The 21,358-nt window shown below is 45.0% G+C and overlaps 1 protein-coding gene across 1 annotated transcript in view; it reads left to right on the top strand.

Annotated features, from left to right (window-relative positions):
* Window positions 1–21,358, top strand: part of LOC115636516 (ephrin type-B receptor 5) — a 158,087-nt gene that overhangs the window by 111,925 nt on the left and 24,804 nt on the right. Inside the window, exons 5-6 of the mRNA XM_030536705.1 lie at window positions 6,339–6,494; window positions 9,121–9,459. Coding sequence (XP_030392565.1) covers window positions 6,339–6,494; window positions 9,121–9,459 — 495 coding nt within the window. The remainder of the gene's footprint in view (window positions 1–6,338; window positions 6,495–9,120; window positions 9,460–21,358) is intronic.

Genomic DNA, 21,358 nt, shown 5'->3' with positions numbered 1-21,358 from the left:
AAGGCCCCCCATGCCCCGCCCCTTCTCCTAGCCCCCCCCACTCCATCTACCTGCCCCTCTGAAGCTCGCTCTCCCCAACTTCAATCACTCATTTTCACCTGGTTGGCTCAGGGGGCTGGGGTGCAGGAGGTGTTGAGGGCCCTATCGGGGGGCGCAGGCTCTAGGGTGGGGCTGAGGATGAGGTATTTGGAGTGCAGAAGGGTGCTCTGAGCTGGGATTGAGAGGTTCGGAGGGTGGGAGGGAGATCAGGGCTGGGCCAGGGGGTTTGGGCATGAGGGGTGCAGGCTTCAGGTGGTGCTTACCTCAAGCAGCTCCTGGCCAATGGAAGCTGTGGGGGCAGTACTTGGAGCAGGGGCAGTGCGTGGAGTCTCCCTGGCTGCCCCTACAAGTAGGAGCTGGAGGGGGGACATGCTGGCTGCTTCCCAGGAGCTGCACAGTGTGGAGGCTAGCGGGGAGCCTCCTGCCTTACTGTGCAGTGGCGCCAACCAGACAGTGAATGGCCCACCAGGATCCCTTTTCGACCAGGTGTTCTGTCTGAAAACCAAATACCTGGTCACCCTAGCTGTGGGAGACTATCATAAAGTACTGTTCTCTCAATCTGCCTCTGGTCCATCTCTTGTGTCCATCTTCTGCCCATTCCTGGCCCCCATGTCTCTAACTGTGGCTGACAATGTGGCTGCTGAATCAACAGTCTGTAACAAATATTATTTTGTGCAAAGAAACAAATTGGCCATCACAGTGAGTGCTTCCAGGTGCCAGGCCTGAGACACCAGTGCCGCTGCACTGAGGTCCATGGAGTTTTATTGGTGGAAAAGTGGTGTAACTAAGTGGAGATTAAGGGCCATTGTTCACACTCCACTGTCTTCTGTTTCTTAAGGTTGCAGAGCAGCCACTTGGAACCCTAAATAGGACAAAAATTGAGTCTTCACAAAAAAAGAAACATTACCAAACACAGAGAAACACTGATCAAATATCAGAGGGGTAGCTGTGTTAGTCTGGATCTGTATAAGCGGCAAAGAGTCCTGTGGCACCTTATAGACTAACAAACATATTGGCACATGAGCTTTCGTGGGTGAATACCCACTTCGTCAGATGCATGTAGTATAGAGAAATATTGGAGATCCATGAGCTTCATTGCTGGTGACAAGATTATAGTGGAATCCCATTTTTCTAGTTTAAGCAGCTGCAATGGGTATACAGATCTCTGACCATGCTCATCCACGCTTTGCTTAGGGATGGAGGCAGTTTCCACTTCATATGAAAAATGTTACTGTCATCTGTCCAAGTTTCCAAGTTTCAGCCAGTGTACAGCGTATTGTAAAGACGACAAGAAAGAGCAGTTCAAAGATATTGTCTAAGGAATGAATTTAAAGCATTCAGTCCTAAGATCAAACTCAGATGTTTCCAGATGATATCTGAAGTGATATGGTGAGTTAATAAAGTGGAGAGATATGGGAACACTGTTCCAGACAGCAGCAGCTGCAGAAAAAAAGGCTTTCACACCAAGTGTTGAGATTGTGTAAAACATTATTCAGGGAGGGGAAAAGTAGATAAAGTCTGAGAGGTCAGCGAGTTCTGGTGTCATGATATGTGAAAAAAACAGACCTTTTAAAACAGGAAGTGCATATTAAAGAACATGGCTGCAACTTGAGAACAAACAAATAGGCTTCCACAGAGCTTGTGTTCTAGCATTGTCTCCCTTACTTGCAAGGAACCACACTCTGCCTAGAACTTTGTATAGCACACAGAGACATCTAGTACATGAATAAGATGCTGGAAGTCAACATAGAATTACAACTGGTGTACTGTATCCCATGTGACTTAATTTATCTTCCCCCCTCCCTTTTTATAGATGCACCTGCCATCAATCCTGGCTGTTCTTGCAATAAAAACAAGTGGAACAATAAAGACAATGTTAGTTGTAAGATGTGGAGATTAATAGAAGAAGGAGGCAGACGTCAGGACCCTAATGGGGCTCTGGGTGAACGCTACTTCTCACCACCCAACACAGATGTAATGAGGTTGAGTAGTGTCCGCAAAAGAGAAACTAAACTAATTATTCCTCAATAAAGGTTTTTAATGACTTATGACTATAAAGGCAACACAGACAGAATGTGCCTAGTGACTTCATGCGTACTGTAACCATCCCCAACACAAATTCATATGCAATACTGATACATTAATCAATGATAGTTTACTACTTTTAACCTATCTATTAACTTATTTAACAACTTATAAACTATTACTGATTTTTATGATAAACTTGATGATAACTTATACTGAAGACAGGCACAATGAAGTGTAAAGCCACTATGATTTATAAACTACTAACTTCACCAGCACTGTACCTGCTTCCAGCAAGGCACAAAAAATATACAGTTACTATTGACTACTACTATTTTTAAACAACTTAAACAATTTACTAATATACTTAAACTTTAGTATTAATACAGACTTAAGATTAACCAGCTCGAGCATAACCAGACCTTTTCAGTTCAAATCTCACCCTGCATTCTTCCAAAGATACATTACCTTCAGTTGACCATTTCCTGCACTGGCCAGGCACAGATAGTCAGTGAAGCGCAAGTCCCTTTGGTTCAGGGGGTGTATGTGAGCCTGACAAGGAGTGATCTCTTTTAGGTCAGCACACACACTTGCGCCTCTGCATCTTATTTATATGGTATTTTCTGGCCATGTTTCAAAACAAGTCAACCAGTCAAGGTGGCCAAATGCTCTAGGATGGCATTTGCGGTTGTCCTGATCTTATGAACTGTGCACTTGTGCTCAGCTCATCGCTTCTCTGTGTGGCTAATTGTGGTCAATTTGCTAGACTCAAAAATGCTTGAATCAGCTTAAAGAGGTATTTGGTTGCAGAGCATAGTAACCACAAGTCTGTATCTACCTTTACAGAGTTTCCTTTTTTAGTCTATAAAGCTTCCTAGATATATTATGCGTATACTTACAGGATTCAACTGTACCCGCTTCTTACAACTTCCGGAAGGTTGAGGCCTAACAGTACTTGACAAGACTTGTACACATTAATCACATAAGGAAAGACAGAGACCATTAAATTTTCCACTAGCAATCCACTAAGCTTTATTTCCACTCTTTGAATTGCACACATCCAATTTCCTGTTCAGGATTCTGGGTAGTGGTGGAGCAAATGGCACTTCTTGTATTAAGTAGTATTACAATTAGAATTATAACTAGAAGACATCCAAAACTGATCTAAATGTATTCCTTCATTACTCTCCTCCTATATAGTCTTATCATAGGATAGGTGGATTGCTTTGACCTTGACTATGCAAGCTCATTCAGGGGTTTGTTCTGTCCTGTGGCTGGGAATGTGTTTTTATTAGGCTAACCATTTATACATCTATTCTGTGGAGACCTTGTAAACTGAAGCACATTCAATCGTGCCACAATGCTATTCTTACAGAGTGACATCTTTGTGAATGATCATGCCGCAGTAGTCACTCATAGACTCATAGACTTTAAGGTCAGAAGGGACCATTATGATCATCTAGTCTGACCTCCTGCACAACACAGGCCACACAATCTCACCCATCCGCTCCTTACACACCTCAGTGACTATATGGGTTGTAAATAATTCCGAGCAATAATTTTCAGTAGAGATGGGAGCTGGGATTCCCTCAATACACCGAGCCATTCCTAAGGTTATTTATTACTGTTATTCCATGCAATATGTCCACTTCTGGGGCATGTTTTACACTTTTTGATTCATATGGATGTATGCATATTCCCTCCACACACACAGCTCCCCCTCCATCTATCACATTTTATTTCTCCTGGTCCTGCTTTCCTCCCCCCTTGAGTTGTTTTGCTCATGGAAACCATCAGGGAGATTCTTCATTATCGTGGAATAAGACAGCATTCTCACCCTACTCCTAACATAAGATACATGTGTTATGTCTGGTCCAAGCTTACCTCCTTCCTGGGAATTTACTTGATTGTAAACTTAAATAACAACAAGCAAACAGAAACCTCAGACTAAGCTTTCTCCTGAACTTGGCTGTTCATTGGATTTTCCTTTGCCTCAGAGGGAAACTCGAAGCCATTTTATTTTGAACTGGACCTAGAAAGACCCACCTGCTGGCATGAGTCAGCAGAAACAGGGCTTTAGCACCTGACATGTGGGTGACTCAGCACATGAGCCCTGCATTACCAGGCAGCATCCTAGAACCTGCTGTCATATTATGATTAGGGGGTTGGTTTTACTGTATTATGCTCTTTACTCAAAAAGAACAGGAGTACTTGTGGCACCTTAGAGACTAACAAATTTATTTCAGCATGAGCTTTTGTGAGCTATAGCTCACTTCTTTGGATGCATAGAATGGAATACACAGACAGGAGATATTTATACATATAGAGAACATGAGAAGGTGGAAGTATGCATACCAACAGGAAGTACTCCTGTTCTTTTTGTGGATTCAGACTAACATGGCTGCTACTCTGAAACTGCTCTTTACTTGGCTTGTGTTCCTATGTGGTAGATTTCTGTGCTAGTTTTAGTGTTACTCTCTCAGGCATCTCCATTGCTAATGCTCCTTAGCTAGTAATAGAAGTCAAATCTATTTCAGATAATCATAGATTATTAGGGTTGGAAGGGACCTAAGGAAATCATCTAGTCCAACCCCCTGCTCAAAGCAGGACCAATCCCCAAATGGCCCTGCTTAAGGATTGACCTCACAACCCTGGGTTTAGCAGGCTAATGTTCAAACCACTGAGCTATCCCTTCCTCCCCCCCCCCCATGCTTTCTCTGAACCATCCACAAATGAATCCACCTTGAAACTCCTAGTCCATTCCAGACTGGGGATTTCAAGAGAGGCTTAAGAAATCACATTGAGATGGGAGGCCTGCTACTGCCACTTCAACTTTAGTGCAGTCTCAGGGCTTGTCTACATCAGAAAGTTGCAGCGCTGGTGAGGGAGTTACAGCGCTGCAACTTAGGAGGTGTACACATCTGCAGGGCACCACCAGCGCTGCAACTCGCTGTTTGCAGCGCTGGCCGTACTCCCGTTTTGTCTCGGGTGTAGAGGATCCAGCGCTGGTGATCCAGCGCTGGTAAACAAGTTTAGACACTTATCAGCGCTTTTCTTGACCTACGTGGAATAAGCAGGTATCCCAGCATACCTGAGGAAGCCTCTGGTAATCAAACTGGTCTCCTTCCCCAGCTTGCTCTCGCGTTCCCCGAACCCTGAGCAAGCAGGTCTCCTTCCCTGAGGTTTGCTGGGTGGTTCCGGGAACGCGAGAGCAAACCGCGGCGAAGCTGGTCTCCTTCCCCGGTTTGCTATCGCGTTCCCCGAACAAGCAGGTCTCCTTCCCTGCGGTTTGCAGGGGGTTTCGGGGAACGCGAGAGCAAACCGCGGCGAAGCTGGTCTCCTTCCCCGGTTTGCTATCACGTTCCCCGAACAAGCAGGTCTCCTTCCCTGAGGTTTGCTGGGTGGTTCCGGGCACGCGAGAGCAAACCGCGGCGAAGCTGGTCTCCTTCCCCGGTTTGCTATCGCGTTCCCCGAACAAGCAGGTCTCCTTCCCTGAGGTTTGCTGGGTGGTCCGGGAACGTGAGAGCAAACCGCGGCGAAGCTGGTCTCCTTCCCCAGTTTGCTATCGCGTTCCCCGAACAAGCAGGTCTCCTTCCCTACGGTTTGCAGGGTGGTCCGGGAACGCGAGAGCAAACCAGGAAAGGAGACCAGCTTCGCCGTGGTTTGCTCTCGCGTTCCCCGAACCACCCTGCAAACCGCAGGGAAGGAGACCCGCTTGCTCGGGGGTTCGGGGAACGAGAGAGCAAACCGGGAAAGGAGACCAGCTTCGCCGCGGTTTGCTCTCGCGTTCCCCGAACAAGCAGGTCTCCTTCCCTGCGGTTTGCAGGGTGGTTCGGGGAACGCGAGAGCAAACCGCGGCGAAGCTGGTCTCCTTTCCCGGTTTGCTCTCGCGTTCCCCGAACCCCCCTTGAAGCCGCCCAACAGCGCTGCAGTGTGGCCACATCTAACACCACTTGCAGCGCTGGTTGCTGTAAGTGTGGCCACTCTGCAGCGCTGGCCCTATACAGCTGTACTAATACAGCTGTAACAACCAGCGCTGCAAAATTGTAGATGTAGACATGGCCTCAGTCATTAGTGGGGATGAGAAATGGTACAGATCCCAGCTCAAAGAAGGCAATACCTGACCTACTGTGGGGTGACTGAAACTGCACAGCCAGTCAGTACAGGATTCTCCCAGCAGCGGTGTGGTCTCAGCCTGAAGGAGAATGTGTTCCTTCTGGAATCTGGAGTAACTGGTTCCCCCTTTTCATCTGTCACTGTTTTCTTTCCTGTAGCTTGTCCCGCTGGTTCCTTTAAAGCATACGTGGGAGAAACCACCTGCAGACTCTGCCCTGCCCACAGCCACGCTCCAGTGCCAGGCTCCAGCGAATGTGCCTGCCAAAGCCGATACTACCGCTCTGCTTCAGACACATCTGACACCCCCTGCACTGGTAAGTGTTTGAGTAGAGTATGTGAGGGGAGCAGGAGGAATGGCAATAATTCAGGGGAGTCTGAGTCATTGCCTCTAAGAGCCCTTGAGAAAGAGAGAATAATTTCTCTTCACTCTTTTCCCCTGCAGGAATCTGGGGGGCACCACTTCTAACCCACTACAGGGTGTGTCTACCAACCAAATGTATTTGAAGACATTTCATTAATCCCATATATTATATACAATTCTCAATATAGTAGATACAAAATCCTTTAAAAGAACATTAATGTTGCAAAATCAGGCTTTCAGAAATTAGACAATGTCAGAATTCAGTTTGTCCATGCAACCTTAATTCAGCCTCCTTGTGTGTATGCATTATGATACAGTCTTTAATTACATGCTCACATAGTATTTTTCTGTAAGGACCCCTCCTTTATTAATTGCACGGGCTGGACAGTGTTCACTGAATGAGCAGTTACTTAATATGTTAAGTATCAGAGGGGTAGCCGTGTTAGTCTGGATCTGTAAATTTTTTAATATGTTATTTTGTCCTAATTGTACAATGAGTAGTGCCAGACCATATTTACTGCACACTACTGAAACCCTCCTTGGAAGACAGAAATATTAATTTCCTTATGGGTTTTTTATGGTGTTCATCAGTACAGTATCCAGATGCTTCACAAACATTCATGAATTTATCTTCATAACACCCTTGTGAGGAGAGGGAGTATTATCCCCATTTTACAGATAAGGGGCTGAGGCACAGAGAGATTCAGGTCAACAGTGTCCATTAAATTTGGTTTCCTAATTTGAGATATCTAGGACATGATTTTTCAGAGTACTTGGTATGATATCATACTTTATATGTTGAAGCACAACTCCCATTGTCTTTAGTTCATAGATTCCAAGGTCAGGAGGGTCCATTTTTGTGATCCTCTAGTCTGACTTCTTGTATAACTCTGGATATAGAACTTCCCCCCAAAATAATTCCTAGAGTATATCATTTAGAAAAACATCTAACATTGATTTAAAAACGGTCAGTGATGGAGAATCCACCATGATCTTTGGTAAATTGTTCTAATGGTTAATTACTTTTGCTGTTAAAAAATTATGCGTTCTTTCCAGTCTGAATTTGTCTAGCTTCAGCTTCCAGCTACTGGATGAGTTATACCTTTCTCTGCTAAATTGAACAGCTCCTTATAAAATATTTCTTCCCCATATAGATATTTATAGCCTGAAATCAAGTCATCCCTTAACCTTCTCTGTGTTAATCTAAATAGGTTGAGCTCCTTGAGTCTATCACAATAATAAGTGTTTTCTAATCCTTTAATCATTCTCATGGCTTTTCTTTGAACACTCTCCAATTTATCAACATCCTTCTTGAATTGTGGACACCAGAACTGGACACAGTATTCCAGTAGTGGTCATACCAGTGCAAAATACAGAGGTAATATAACCTTTCTACTCCTACTTGAGATTGGCCTGTTAATGCATCTAAAGTTCACATTAGCCTTCTTGGCTACAGCATTACACTGAGAGCTCATGTTCAGCTGATTATCCACCATGACCCCCAAATCTTGGAATTACTACTTCTCAGGATAGAGTCCCCCATCCTGTAAGTATAACTTTTTTTTTTTGTACCTATAGCAGCTGTGAGTGCTCAGCCCTTCTCCAAATCAGATCCATGGGTCTCAAGTTGGGCACCCAAAAAATGAGGAACACACAGTTAGTGACCACCTGGGAAAAATTTGGTTTAAGTGACTTGCCCAGTGTCACACAGGAACTGTGTGACAGAGGCAGGGTTAGAATCCAGTTTTCCAGGGAAGCGGTCACCTGTTTTAAACATGAGATGATCCTTTCTCTTCTTGCAGTCCCTTGCATCATTCATTGCACACCTTCCAGCTTTTGCAACAAATGAGGCAGCGGTCCTACAGACAGCAGATTCCTTCAGTACATCACTGTGATTCATATCCAGTGGATGTCCATCCTGTACGCTGAATGAGGCAGGGGTCCTTTGCAAAAGACAGTATATGAACATTGGCCAGCTTATGAAGGCCTACACTCATTTTGCAGGCACTTCTCTGTCTATTCATCTGTAAAGTGATAACTTGTGAATGCCACATTGAAGCAATTTCAAAATTTCAGGGAATGTTCTAAGCATCAGTGTCCAGAAGCCTATTGATTTTGGGGGAAATCAGAAAAATGAAAGGGGACACATGGAGCCCCTGCAGCCCTTTGCTAGAGCATGCTCAGTGCAGACAGAATGTTCAGAGAATTTAGCTACCAGGTTGTAACAAGTCTCTACTTGAACATGTGCGTACTGAGATTTTAAAAAGACTCATAAATTGGATAGCTTTTTATGAGAACACCACAAAGCTCATCCCTGACAAAAGCCACTCCCTTGCCAAATTTCAAGTCCCTGCTCCAAAGCATGGGGGTGATAGAGCTCTTGAAAGAAAAGAAAATTTTAATAGGGACAAAACAACGTATTTGTCCCTAGCCTCCTTCTAGGAAATAGCTGAAACATTTTTTGCAGAAGAATGAGAGCATGAGAGAAATAAAAAACTTGTCCTCTTATTCTCTTTCCTCTTTCTTTCTCTCTGTCATTCTTTTTTAGGTTTCTAATACCTCATTTTCCTCTCTTGTAGGCACTCCCTCCGCCCCCCGGGATGTTAGCTATGAGATCATTGGCTCCAATGTGCTCCTGACCTGGCGCTTACCCAAGGACCTGGGTGGCCGCAAGGATGTCTTCTTTAATATCATCTGCAAGGTGTGCCCGACTGGGTCTCCGGGGCCCTGCGTGCGCTGTGGGGACAGCGTCCAATTTGAGCCGCGCCAGGTGGGGCTAACAGAGAGTCGTGTGCAGGTCTCCAACCTGCTGGCCCGTGTGCAGTACACATTTGAAATCCAGGCTGTCAACCTGGTGACCGAGCTGAGCCCAGAGGCACCCCAATATGCAGCCATCAACGTCAGCACCAGCCAGTCAGGTGAGAAGCCAATCCCTCCTACTGCTTTCTCTCATTCCCTCCTTCACATTCCGTGCTTTGTAGCAAGCATGGCTCTGAGTTGCTTGGCTGTGTGCTATGCTCCATCTTGACCTGCCACTTCTGAGTGGTTCCTGTGTGCCCCTCTCTCTGTGGGTCCCTTTTTTCCCTTCCCCTCTTGCTGGAGAAGCTGAGTTTAGCTGCCAGTGTGAATGGACATGAAGGAGCGAGGTAGCGTCAGAGGCAGGAGCCAGCCCAGAGGGAACAGCAGTGGGCGAAGTAGCTCCACTCATCAGATGAGCAGCTGCTTCACTGTGTGATGCAGGAGCCACTGTCATCGTTCGGGAGGGGCCCTGTGAGTTTTAAGCTGCTGCAGAAGCACTTAGTGTTTCTTCGCCTTTTCATCATCCCCTCTACCTCCCGCTCTTCTCCGTTTTCCCTTCAACCCCCCTTTCCTCTCTCTAGTTCATCTTTCTTCCACTAAGTCACTTTTTAGTTTCCTTCTCTACCTTTGCCCTCTTTCAAAAAAGAGTGAATCTCCTGTTCTTCTTTTACTTCTCCTTCTGCGTCTCTTCAGCTCCCTTAACAAACGTCACCAGGAATTCACCAACAGTGCCCGTCCGTGTCTTAATGTCTGTCTTGAAAAAGAAAGCGATGACAGCTGGGCACAGCATGATAAAATAGAGTATATAAGAATGGCTGTATCCAGCACTGAAGTGCATCTACCTCTAGGATGCACAACTGTTCAGGTCAGCAAGCAAAAAAGAAAACCACATCAGTGCCAACTGCTGTGGGAATGCCAGGGTGAAAGAATGCAATGACCCAAGCTGAAATTTGGTCAAGACTCAGGGAGAGGGGTTAACACTTCTTTTTTATAAAAACTGTCATGGATTCTTCTACTAGCCAAAGTTCCCTTGTTTCTAACCTTCAGTGCCATGGTGCTAAAGAATAATCCTGGAATGTTATTTCCCCTGTGGATGGGAAATGGTATTTGTCTTTTACAGGGTGCTCAGATATTACACTGATGACTGCCATCTAAATGTCTGTATAATAATAATCATAATGAGAGGGGTGCGATCCTGGAAGCATCATGACTAGAACTAAGTGTATATCTAAACTGCACACTAAGCCTGTGTTCTGACTCAGGTTTGAGCCCAAGCACCACTTTCATCCACACACAAATCAGTCTGACTCAGGTCAGCAAGCACTCAGGCCTCGGGTCCCAGGGCCCTTCTGGGGTGAGGGTAGAGAGGCCTGAGCCCAAGTCCTGCTGAGACTTGGATCCAAAGCATGTCATATTGCAATGTGGATGCAGTCAAGCCATAGACATGATTGAGAAGGTCTGTGTAGTGCAGTATGGACGGATTAGTATGGCTGTGCAACTTGGGTCCAGCAGCTGAAAACTCAGGTTTACAATGTAATGTGAACTCTCAAGCATGGGCCTGGGAAACACCAAGTTCACAAATGGGGTCTGTAGTGGAGCAACAACTAACCGGTGCAGCACCTCCTGCTGGTCATCCTGGGAATTAGCTCTTCCAGCCTGGAGTGCCCTCTGCAGGCCAGTGTCTCACCTGCCACTGGCCCTCATGTCCCTCCGGATCTCGGTGCCCCTCTGCATCAGGGGTCTGCCCCCAGCAGCAACCCACAATCTGGGTCTCCCCACTCAGAGGAGCCCCCAACCCTCTATCCCCACCTTGCCTCAGTAGCTACTGCCAGTCATCATCTAGTCCCCACTCACTGGGGCAGACTGCAGTCTGTAATCCACTCATCACTGGCAGGCGGAGTTTAGACCTGCTGCCTTTCCTAACCCAGGGCTACATCTCTGCAACCCCAGTACCTGCTTTGGGCCTTTACCAAGGTCTGCAGCCTGGGGAGTTGCCAGGCTGGAGCTCCTCTGCTCCTTTGCCCTTCCCCAGCCCTGCTCAGCCTCAGGTACCCTGCTCAGCTCCCAGGCAGCCCAATCCTTCTCTCTCTACTGCTAGAGAGAGAGAGTAACCCAGCTCTTCCCTGAGCCCTTATAACAGGGCCAGCCTAGCCTTTTTTCTAGGAATGGGGTAACTTCCCCACTACAGGGTCCTACAGACCCAGGTTTACAATGCAGTGTAGAAGTACCCTGAAAGACCGGTTGGTTGTCTGGGCAGCTCTGGAGGTGGTGAGTGAAGGGTTGGAAAGTTTATCAGAATGATGGACAGAATAGAGGAAGCTAGTATATGGAGGGGAGATGGCAATAACATCAGGAGAATTCTAGATTGCTGCAGAAGGGTTGTACTTGGCTGAGGGTGGAGGGAATGACTTATAAAGGGAGTCTGAGAGAACTGAATGCACATATTTGGCTCTGGTAAGTGACATCTAGAATTGGGTGGGGACATGGCAACTCTCTATAAGGGTGTACCCAACTAGAGGGAGAGGAATTGTTCAGGAATGGGCTGGGGCTGGGGTGGGGGGTATAATCAGGAGTAATAGGATGAAATGGAGCAAAAGGGGTAACAATTTAAATTGAATATCATGAGCTGGTTGCTACCTTTGAGCTCTATTAAACTCCTAATTAGACTCTAATTAGACTCCCCAGAGAAGTGGTGGAAGCCTTATTGCCTAAATCATGTAAATTTAGGCTTGGAGAAAGCCCAAGAGAACGTACCATAGGGAACTATTCTGCCCTGGCTGGGGACCAGATGTGAACTGTGTTAATATTCCTGCTCTAATGTCTGGGTTCTGTGGAGCGTCTTACTGTGAGGACAGGGAGAGATGAATAATGCTCCTTGCTAGCAGAGAGGAGGCTGCAGGGTGAACCGTGGCTGAATCATGAACATGTGGCAGGATCACCTATATGACTTGGGGGGGGGGGGCTCCAGGTTTCTGAAAGGAAAAAAACCTAGGGCACAAATTGCTTCCTTGCCCCTGAGGTGCTGGAAGGTGTTAGGCATGCGGTGGCCAATTTTATGCCCCATCACTCCCATTACCAGGGAAGCAGTGATCAACAGAAGTTATATGGGATACCTGGCCCCTCCAAGAGTGGCTTCACAAGTGGCTGCTTGGGTATTTTGTACTTCTGGCCTCAGACACAGAGAGAGAAGACTCCTGTGGGAAGGATGGTTCCAGTGGTATCTCTGAATTATGCTAGGGGAGGGCAGGTGGCACATTAACCTCCCAAATGATTTCTCCTGCTCTCCACCATTTCCCATCCCTGCCTCATTTGTGTGAGTCAGTAGTGGTGGAATCTAGTGTGACTTCTTCCTTCTGGCTCTGCCCTTGAATCACCAAGTCTCTTCTCTCCCTTTGCTCATGCCTGACTTGTTTGTCTGGTTCTGCAGCCCCCCTTTTCCTCTTGGCTGCGTGGAGGCTGGTCTCTCATGCTCCAGAAGGATCTCAGGGGAGCAGCTGTGCTGACAGGCTCCTCTCCAGAGCTGCAGTATGCACTGGATGGTTATTGTGGTTGGGTCCTTTTTTTTCCCTCTACTCTTCCCCAAGATCATTAGCAATGAGTTTGAGATGAGCCGCCCTCGATTCGTAGTGACAGCTCACGCTAACGAGGCCTCTGTTCCTCTGTCACATGGCCTGTTTCACTCCTGTCCCCTCCCTTCAGCCCCCTTGGCAGCTTTTCACTTTAGCTTAGATTTTCTTTTTTATTGTTACACACACAGATGGACCCTCAGCTCTTCCACTCCAAGAGAGACAGGGAAGTGGGTGGAAGGACACAGAGAGATGAGGAGAGAGAAGTTGGGGGACAGAGAATTTCTGAATGAAAGAGTGTAACACTCCTCTCTTCTCCACTGAATTAAGGGTAGCCAGACAAAGAATCTTCAGCCCCAGAAGCCTTTTCATCTCCTCTCTGGCCCTGCACTAACCACGGGTTCTCTCACTCTCCTCTATGGCTGGGTGCATATATTCTTCGCGTCCTCTTCCACATGCCCAAGAAAACCTCAGGGCAGTCTTCTATTCTTGGAACAATTTCTCTCCTGTACTCTCCTCCATTTTGCCATATTTGCCATTCCCTTGTTCTCTGTTTCCAAGACCACTGCCCCTTTAAGAGTTTGTCTACACCAGTGGTCCCCAACCTTTTCATCTAGTGGGCGCCAGATGAAGGACCGTGTCGGCGATCAAGCATCTGCCGAAATGCCCTCGAAATTCGGCAGCGATGCATCTGGATGATGTCGCTTGTCGGCAGCAAGTGGCGTCATCGAGAGGCGTAGCCACCAAAATGCTGCCGAATTTTGGCGGCTTTTCGGTGGATGCTCGACCACCGGCCAGGACGCGGGCACAGGCACCCACAGGCACCGTGTTGGGGACCCCTGGTCTACACCTAGTGGATCATTGTCCCCTGCTCCACAATTAGAGATGGGATCCCATGATCGCTAAATCAGTCATTTCCATGGCAACCATTAACGATATCCCGTCTCTGGATGGGGATTCGTTTAAGGTCGAGGCACAAGGGACTGATACAGGAAAGCTCTTCACACTTCCATCCTTGCAGTATAATTTGACTTGCTCTTTTCCAGCAAACTGCTAGCCCAAACAGTTTGGAGAGTAAAATGGCATGCTTACTGGGATAGCTAGGAGAGGGAGCAAAATATTCAGAGATAAGGCAAGGCAGAAAAATCATTTTCAGCTGAGGTTTGAGGTTTTAAGATGGATAGATAAAGAAGTGGAGACCATTCCAGAAAACAGAAGCTGCAGAGGAGAAGGCTCTTCTATGAATAATGGTGAGGTTGTGTAGTGCGAAGGATGGGAGGCTGATGCATGGCAAGCAAGAAACCTGTGGAACCTACTGCCATAATATGTTATAGAGGCCAAGAGCTTCACAGGATTAAGGAAAGGATTATTTAGTTATATGGATTATACCATTTGCAGTTAAACAATATCTATCCTTAAGCTTCAGGGCATAACTATCTCCATCTGAAAGCAGTCAGAAAGAAACTTCCCTGTGGGTAGGTTATTTCAAAATTGTCCATTAAGGGGTTTCCTGCCCCTTCCTCTAAAGCACCTGCTACTGGTTGTTGTCAGAGACAGGATTCTGGACTAGATAGACCACTGCACTGATCTAGCCTGACAGTTCCTGTGTTCCTAGAAAGTGGGAAAAGAAACAGAGAGAGACTTAAGATCTCTGAGGTTGGCTGGAGCAAGTCCATAGAGGGTTTTAAAAGCAAGGAGAGTGTTGTTTTTGTTTTTTTTTTAATTGAATCCTGAAACAAAGAGAGCTAATGAAGCAGTCTGAAGATGGAGGTGATGTGGTCAGGCTTCCTTGTACCTGTGAGAAGATAGGCAGCAGCATTCTGCCCATGCTGGAGTCAGAGCAATGGGACTTGGAGATGTCAGCCAGAGACAAGGGAGCTGCAGTAATCACAGCAAGAGAATCTGAAGGGCTGTGTGAGGGTTTCAGCAGAGGCTGAGCTGAGGCAGTGACGTTTGAGGGCAATGCTGCAGGGGGACATTCAGCAGATTTTCAGGCTGATGGGCTGTCTGAAGAGGAGAAGACGACTGTAGAGTAAAGAATGATGCCAAAGTCACTGACTGTGAAAGCAAATGGAAGTTCTGGGTTTAGTTGGGAAATGTGCTAGAGGATGTTCCTCTTGCCCAGGAGAAGCACATCAGATTTAGCTGGTAGAAGGTGTGAGAAAAACTACAAGCTTTCTTGGTCAAAACAGAAAGGGAACATGGAGACAGAGTGTAGTACAGGCTGTCAGAAGATATTTAGTATAATCAGCATAAAGCTGACAGATGAAGTGCAGTTCTGCTCTGAAAAATGACTGGACACATGGATCACAGGGCTCCATGTTCATTCTCTCTCATTGACTGCAGATCAAAAGAGCTCATTTTAGAAGTAATTTTTTTTTGTATTGTTAACTCTGAAAGCTCAGCCTGGGCTCTGAGAATCAAGCTGAGTTGTTTTCTTCTCACACATCATCAGCAGTAATAAAGATTCTGCAAGGCAAATTTTGCCCTCAGTGACAGTTGTCTCAGATCAGGGTATGTCTACACTACAGCATGAACAGCAGTACTGCAGTGTAGATGCTTCCTACATCAACGGAAGTCATTTTTCTGTTGGTGTAATAACAAGCTACTACCTTGAGAGGCAGTAGCTAGGCCAATGGAAGAATTCTCCCTTCGACTTAACTGTGTCTGCAATGGGGATTAGCTCAACCTCACTACATTGCACAGAGTGCAGAATTTTTCACAGCCCTGAGAATATTGCTAGATTGACCTAAGATTTAGGTATAGACTAGGCCTCAGTTGTCTTCAGAGGGTTTACAGAGGTGTAACTGACTGGAACTTAGTAAAAGATTCTGTGGCTGATGCACAAGATGGAATATGCTCCAGTTCCCTCTCTCTGAGCTGTGTTGTCTCTGCAGGCCGAACAGAAAAAGAATGTGCCATATTTCACATTTCAGATTATACAGCACTTTTGATAAGGGCAAAGATACACTGCTCAGGAGGGTAGAAGTAGATGGAAAATAGTAGTGAATGTACCTTTGTGGTACCCAAGGAGAACTCTCTGCACAAAAGTGGAATGACAGCTAGGGACAAAAAGGGTTGTTATCTGGTAGTCAGGCACAGAACAGTAGAGTAGTAATAATTAATAAATATTTTGCTCTTCTAAAGTGCTGTCCATACAAAGAACTTAAAGTGCAACATCCTGACAGGATCTGAGACCCCTGAATAGCTAGAGAGGTGACTCGGGGAGATGGATAGAACAATGTTGAAGCCTGCAGCGAAGGCTTGGAGGCCAACAGACAGAGGAACTGGTTAAGTGCAGAGAGCAAAGTCATTTCTGTGTTGTGTCCAGACTGAAATCTATTCAGGATAAGGATGTGTGAAAGGTACTTGGAGAAAAAGCAGGTTCCTCATGCATTTTGCTGGGAGAGGGAAATTTAGTGATGGGATTGCCAGGAATATAAGTCAAGGACAAAAGAGAGTTTGACAGTGCTAGATTTGTGGAAAGTACTAGAGGAAAAAGACTTGTCGATAATGGTAATAATGTAAGGAATTCATTTGGGGAGATAGGACCAAAATGTAGAAGAAGGAAGAGAGTCAAGAAAGAAGTGGTTTTCTCAAGGCACTGGGTGCTGCTGGAAGCTGCTGTGGAGAGAAGAAGGAGAACATCAATGTAGAGGCCTGCACAGGGTGCATAGTCTCTATGACTGAAGGAGTCAGAGATGGAGAGGACTTCAGAGGAAAGAAGTTCAAAGGTGGCATCAATATGCATGTCATATCTCCAGTGACATTATATCAGAGGAGGAGAAACTGCTGAGTGTGGGGAAAATAATAGATATGGGAGGGGAGGGAGTTATCAGATCTGATAAACCACAGAGAATTTGAGAGGGCTGAAGAAAGAGAAGAGTTTTAAGGAGAAAATGAATTTGAATCCACTTGAGTTTTGGTGTGATAGCAATAACAGCTCCTCATTGGAGGGCTGAGTCTGACCTAAGAGGGAAGTGAGAGGGGTGGGCTGGTAGGGGTGGGAGGAGCAGAAAGAAGTCCAGGAGGGTGTCCTAGTTCTCCATGTTCGTAGCCTTGTCTGGTTCTTTCATTTTTGTGAAATTCAAAACTTAGAGGCAAATCATCAATACATGCCAGATTTATTGCTCATTTGTGAGAGAGAACCTAACAGATAGTTAACATTACTAACTAATTAAACAGTGTCTTCATTGATTTACTAACATCTGTTCATCTCATCACTTACCAATTTATGTGAATACTTTGACCTTCATGTAATTTCCCAATCACAACAAGAGAAACTCTAATGGTAACTAGATTTGTTAACAGCCAATAAATGTGATTACTAGCACAGAACATTTCAGATCAGTGTTTCAATTTTCAACATCTCTGGTACTCAGTATACAGTTTTCTTAACACTGCAATACTCAGTTTCAGTAAATCTTATCTGTGGGTCTTGAGAAACTACATTCATGGGTGGACAGTAAGCAGACCAAAGCCCATATTTTCAAAAGTGTTAGGTTTTAGACGCCTCCATTTTTGGTTGCCCAACTTGAGGTATTTTGGGCTTGGCCACTGACAACTCTGAGAACCAAGAGGGCTCAGCAACTCTAAAAATCAGGGCTAAGTTGACAAAAGTTGGGCACACAGAATCAGAGGTATCTCTTGCAAATATGCTATTTTACTTTTAATTTATGTGAGCCCTTATGCTTGTTATAAGGGAATCGTCTTTTTTGTGAATTGGCGTTAACAAAACACTGACGAACATCAAAGGAATTACTTTCCAGTCAAATCCACAGAGCTAATCCACAATCTTCAAAAATGACTAGTGAGCTTGGATGCCTCAATTTTTGGGTACCCACGTTGAGACATTTTCAAAGGTCCTGATTTTCCAGAGGATGGGTGCGCAGCACTTCCTGAAAATCAGGACACCATCTAAGGTGTTTCGAGTTGGGCACCAAAAAGTTAAAGTACTCAGAGTCACTAATAGATCTGGAAAATCTTGGCCTCTTGTCAAACCTTAGTCCCAGATTTGGACCTTAGCGTCCAAAATATGAGGGTTAGCATGAAAACCTCCAAGCTTAGTTACCAGCTTGGACCTGGTACTTGCTGCCACCACCCAAAAAATTAGAGTGTTTTGGGGCACTCTGGTCCCCCTCAAAAACCTTCCCTGGGGACCCCAAGACCCAAATCCCTTGAGTCTCACAACAAAGGGAAATAATCCTTTTTCCCTTCCCCCCCTCCAGGTGCTCCTGGAGAGATACACAGACACAAGCTCTGTGAATCCAAACAGAGTGACTCCCCCTCTCCGTTCTCAGTCCTGGAAGCAAAAGCACTTTCCTCTTCACCCAGAGGGAATGCAAAATCAGGCTAGCAAATCCAACACACACAGATCTCCCCCTGATTTCTTCCTCCCACCAATTCCCTGGTGAGTACAGACTCAATTTCCCTGAAATTTCCCAGAAAAGAAAACTCCAACAGGTCTCAAAAAGAAAGCTTTATATAAAAAAGAAAGAAAAAATACATACAAATGGTCTCTCTGTATTAAGGTGACACATACAGGGTCAATTGCTTAAAAGAATATTGAATGAACAGCCTTATTCAAAAAGAATACAAATCAAAGCACTCCAGCACTTATATTCATGCAAATACCAAAGAAAAGAAACCATATAACTTACTATCTGATCTCTTTGTCCTTACACTTAGAAACAGAAGATTAGAAAGCAGAAACTACTTCTCCAAAGCTTAGAGAAAGCAGGCAGACAGACAAAGACCCAGACACCAACTTCCCTCCACCCAGAGTTGAAAAAATCCGGTTTCCTGATTGGTCCTCTGGTCAGGTGCTTCAGGTGAAAGAGACATTAACCCTTAGCTATCTGTTTATGACACCTCTGTCCTATGGCAGCGTTTTTCAGGCCCAACAAACTTCCCCGGGGAATTGATTTATGTCTAGAGCAATTATTAATTATAGTTCATATTATTGTCTCCATCAAATTAGAATACCAGCTCCAAACACAGATACTAATGTAAGGATAAAGACATGCTATCCCCTGAATGATGCTGTTTGCATGTTGCTCTGGCCCCAACAAACACATCTCAGTGTCTTGGCTGTTGAAGCTGTGGTTCAGTGTTTCTTCAGGAAAACACTGTTGTTGTTCATCCTTTGCAGATGCCCTATCGGGAAGAGCTTTTTAACTGAAGAGTCTTCTTTGCTTCTTGGAGATTTTTTGTTGATGTTAGTTGAAGTTCATTGTGCATAGGCAAGAGTCTTTGTTGCTTCTGTCTTTCCTGGTTGCTATGAAAACTCTAGGCCAGGCCTCTTTTGGGTAGAGTTATGTGAAAAATGTGTCAGGTTAGTGGTTCCACGCTTCCTTGGAGTGTCTCGTGCAAAATAAAGTAGACAAGACTTCGACTGTGACTAACTGCCTTTGTATTGTAGTGGAGGTGCTTTCATCAAACTTGTTGGCGTGCAGAATTGGTGCACAAACAATACTGGTAACTGAAAAATCTCTTTCCTTAAAACTTTTTTTCACATCTTCAATTTAACTTGGTAAAATATAATGCTACATGAAATCCCATCAGTGTCAGTAGTTCATTTATATGAATTCCTTGAAAGTCCATTTACAAATAACCTATCCCCCTGTACTCCTTGTGTATCTCCCACCAAAATTCCACTCTCTTTCTGTGCCCCTGCAGCCCTATTCCCTCACATACCATTCCCAAGCCACAAGCATAAGGCCCATGTGTGCAGTGAGGTGTGGTAAGGTAGAGGGTCCCCAACAAGTGTTATAAAGTCTGTAGGGATGGTCTGACTCCTGACTAGCCTCATGAGTATCACCTGGAAGGTCACATATTAACCCAGGTGGAGTTGTATTACAGTGCACTTCCTAAGGTCTGTAGGTTCTCTTCTCTTTTCTTAGGAGCATTAGTGATTCTCCACTGCTGCAGACCTTAGCGAGTCAGGAGCAAAGGAGGAAGCACCATCTTTGCCCCCAGCTTCTTTCATTCCCCAATTCCTTGCTTTAACTATCTTTATAACTAAGGACATTCTCATCCACAAAAAAAACATAGCAAAGACAAGGTAAGTTTGGAGGCACATATCAGTGGTTTGAGTGAGTATTACTGTTCACGAACAGTAGAGTTAAATATAAAACAAAACAAAAATCTGTCCATTATTAGAAAGCTAGGGAATGTTGCTTTTCTCAAACAAGGAATTGAAGTTACGTTAACTCTGCTCCATTGTGATGCCACAAAAAACATTAAAAAATACTTACTATCTTCTCCATCCATAACAAAGAGCTTCACCTACCAATGACCACAAAAAACAGAATGCCTTAATCTTATATTTGTAGTGGTTGGGCTGCCTCATGTCTTCCTTTACTGTCAGATATGGTACATGTACAAGAATTTTCCACATGCCTGATTAGACAGGTAGCATACTAAAGGCAATCATTTCCCTCTCTTCATAAAGGGCCTGATCTCATGATATGCTATGGGTACCCATGATTTCAGGTGGCAGCCAATTAGGCAAGTGTCATTAGACACAGAGATAGCATGTCTCCATATATAAACCTCATATGAAAAGAGCAAAAGTTGGAGCAGTGACAAACCATCACTCTTAGTTTTGGAAACACGTATGCATGAAATAAATTATAAAACCAGTGTACTGTGGTGCACAGTTTTGATAGTACAGATACAAAGAAGGGAAGATGATAGACTGACTTCCCTGTGGAGGCAGAGTTAGTGTGCTGTGGAGGTAAAGTGGGGTCCATAAACTCTGCATTCCCTGGTTTTCTAACATTGGAGGGGTTATTTAACTAAATAATTCCTGATGGGAGCTCTGCACTCATTCTACTGGTACATGCCTGTGACCTTAATTTCACCTTGAGATTTGTGTGAGATATTTAAGAAGTGGAGAGAACAGAAAGCTAAGTACTTTTACTTGAATTTCCATCTTTGACAGGGTTACTGGTCTAGTGGATAAGGGAAAGCAGTAAATGTGATATATCTTGATTTTATTAAGGCTTTTGACACCGTTCTTCATGACATTCTCATAAGCAAGGTAGGGAAATGTGGTCTATGAAAATATTATGAGGTGGGAGAGCAACTACACCGCGACCTCGATATAATGCCACCCGATATAACATGAATTTGGATATAACGCGGTAAAGCAGTGCTCTGTGGGGGCGGGGCTGTGCACTCTAGTGGATCAAAGCAAGTTCAATGTAACACAATTTCACCTATAATGCGGTAAGATTTTTTGGCTCCCAAGGACAGCGTTATATCGAGGTAGAAGTGTATTTGAAAGACCATACTCAAAAAGTAATCATCAATTGTTCACTCTCAAACTGGGAGGGTGTACCTAGTGGGGTTCTGCAGGGGTATGTTCTAGGTCCAGTACTGTTCAATATTTTCATTAATGACTTGGATAATGGAATGGAGAGTATGTTTATAGATCTGCAGATGAAAC

The sequence above is a fragment of the Gopherus evgoodei genome, chromosome 1 (genome assembly GCF_007399415.2).
Source record: "Gopherus evgoodei ecotype Sinaloan lineage chromosome 1, rGopEvg1_v1.p, whole genome shotgun sequence".
Lineage (NCBI taxonomy): Eukaryota > Metazoa > Chordata > Testudines > Testudinidae > Gopherus > Gopherus evgoodei.
This window is presented reverse-complemented; position numbering and strand designations above follow the sequence as displayed.